The 2,343-nt window shown below is 42.6% G+C and overlaps 1 protein-coding gene across 1 annotated transcript in view; it reads right to left on the minus strand.

Moving 5' to 3' along the window:
• Window positions 1–1,448: 1,448 nt before the first annotated feature.
• The window catches only part of arhgap39 (Rho GTPase activating protein 39), a gene marked incomplete at both ends in the record, with an annotated part of 19,395 nt that continues 18,500 nt past the window's right edge, over window positions 1,449–2,343 (minus strand). Inside the window, 2 exons of the mRNA XM_084549001.1 lie at window positions 1,449–1,643; window positions 2,327–2,339. Coding sequence (XP_084405127.1) covers window positions 1,449–1,643; window positions 2,327–2,339 — 208 coding nt within the window. The remainder of the gene's footprint in view (window positions 1,644–2,326; window positions 2,340–2,343) is intronic.

A 2,343-nucleotide genomic window follows, 5' to 3' on the forward strand; every position in this document is an offset into this window, starting at 1 on the left:
GGCGGTCATGGAGTCAAAGCGTTAGTGGTTTATTTCATTCGTCAGCACCAGTTCAGACGGTAAGGAGGAACTTAAAACTTAACACCGACTGTGTAAGCTTCGGTTAAGTGATAAGAACATGGACCCCAAAAAACCAGTTGCTGACTTTAGTGCTACCAATTACTATTTTGCACATTAAATACTGTACCTGCACTGTAGTGACACTACCACTAACCACAGTGCAAGAAATTCTCCCACTGACAAATAAAACGAAAAATCCCGCTGTTAAGAAAATAGAAAACAGAAAATATCAAGATCATACGTCAAAGTGACAGCCCACTTTCAAAATAAAATGTTTTCAGTATGTTGTGTAGACTTCTACTTATATGTGAAGCATATACTAACAGCAACACACGCAGCCAATGGTATAGTAACTAGAGGTTTAGTGTCCATGTTCTCCTTACTTACAGAACTGTCGCCTAATGACTGTCTCCCTTCACAAAAACACGTGTTTAAAGTGTGTTTGATGGCAGAGGGAAGTTATAGTTTCACCCAGATATTTAGTATTTTTCCTTTTTGCCAACTTAAGGCAGGATCACACATGGAGCAGTAAGAAGACCTCAAGGAAAAACCAAGTCATGGCAGTTTTGAGGGTCATTTGCCGCCAATGAAAACAATTCATTTCAGTTTCCTCCTTTCGTCCTGGCATCTGGGGTACACATATCTAGCAGGAGGAGTCTGATATAATTAATATAATTAATAATCTTGTGAAAATCTGGCGCCATACCCTATGGATGCATTGCTCAGCCTATGAATGTGTGAGAGACTTGTATAATGTATGCAGTACACACAGCATAGTCATTCACCTTGCATCAGATGGCATCGCACGCCGCAGGATCTCGGTACGTCAGTTTGTGCACGTGTACATTAGTGTGTGACGGTGCAAGGGAAGAGAACGAAGAGAACAACGATTTCACAGAAAACAAAAAGAGCTGCAGTTTAAATGGAAACCCTTTGAGGCCTGAACTCCACGTGTGCCGGTGAAATGAACGTATGAATCCAATGAAACGATGAGTTCCCTGCTAATTCCTTCATACCATATGCGTACACTGTATTAATGCATGTGAAGGCACACACCGTAATAATCACGTGAAAACTCTAATATTAGTGTTTTTCTTGCAAATGTCAGTTGAATGACTACTGAAAAGAAAAAAAAATAACCGGTCAACTCAAAATGCAGAGTGGACAAACTCAAATCAAGGCAGTTTGTGTTGCTTTCAGTAAAGTAAACATGTTGGAACTGCAAGGTTCAGTCCGGCAGCAACAAAAATTGGTGTGTGTTAGATGTTCTTGTTGCTGGGGGAATGTGCAGGGGGTGGGGGCCTGTGATGGAGGAAGAGGAGGAGGAGGAGGTGGAGGAGGAGGAAGGGGGGAAACTGTATGAATGTCGAGGGCGTGTAATGGGGGGGCTATAGGATTCCATCCATGAAGCTGGTGTCTAGCCGCTGGATGAGCACTCGGATGAAAGACATCTCCTTGCGGGTGTTCTCAAAGATCACCCTGGTGTCGTCGGACTGGCAGCGCAGACAGTTGGGAGCCATGACCATGGCCAGGTTATTCACATCCATCTTGGTGATGACCACGTTGGCGGGCTGGGCAAATACCTACGCAAGGCAGGAGCAGATTCTTTTTTCTAAAGGTTACCTCAATTCAGACCTAGGATATTTTAAAAGCCTTTTATGATTTCTGGGGACTGTAAACTGTGACCTGAAATTCGTTAAGTTTGGCAAAAATCATTTAAAACACTTTTCTTTTACACTTTAAGACGAGGGCGTCAACTCATTTTAGTTCAGGGCCCACATACGGTCCATTATGATCTTAACAAGGGCCAGACCAGTAACAGAATAGCATAATAGTAAGTAAGTAAGTAACAGCAACTCCTGATTTTTCCTTTGTTTTAATGCAAAGAAGAACAAGTGCATTATGAAAATGTGCACATTTAAAGGGGAACTACTGTTTTTTACAACCTGGACCTTATTCTGGTATAATATACGGTCGTTTACTCACCCATAAAACTTTTGTGTAATTTGTATTCCTTTGGGAGATAATTAGATCTACGTATATCCATGTAGTGGGAGTGACTGGGGCACCGAAACGCAGCCTCTAAATAATGCATTATCTGCCGCAAAACTCGTTCATTTCACCAATATTTTGTTATCGTAGACTAGTGCTATTCCCCGTTGAGTCCGGAGTTACCTGTTATCATCATCTGGGTCTGTAGATTCACCTACAGACCCGGATGATGTCTTCTGACCTGGATGATGTCATCTCTGAGCGCCGCACGCACCCGCGACGGTCGGCTTG

Source organism: Chelon labrosus, assembly GCF_963514085.1.
Source record: "Chelon labrosus genome assembly, chromosome: 7".
Taxonomy (NCBI): Eukaryota; Metazoa; Chordata; class Actinopteri; order Mugiliformes; family Mugilidae; genus Chelon; species Chelon labrosus.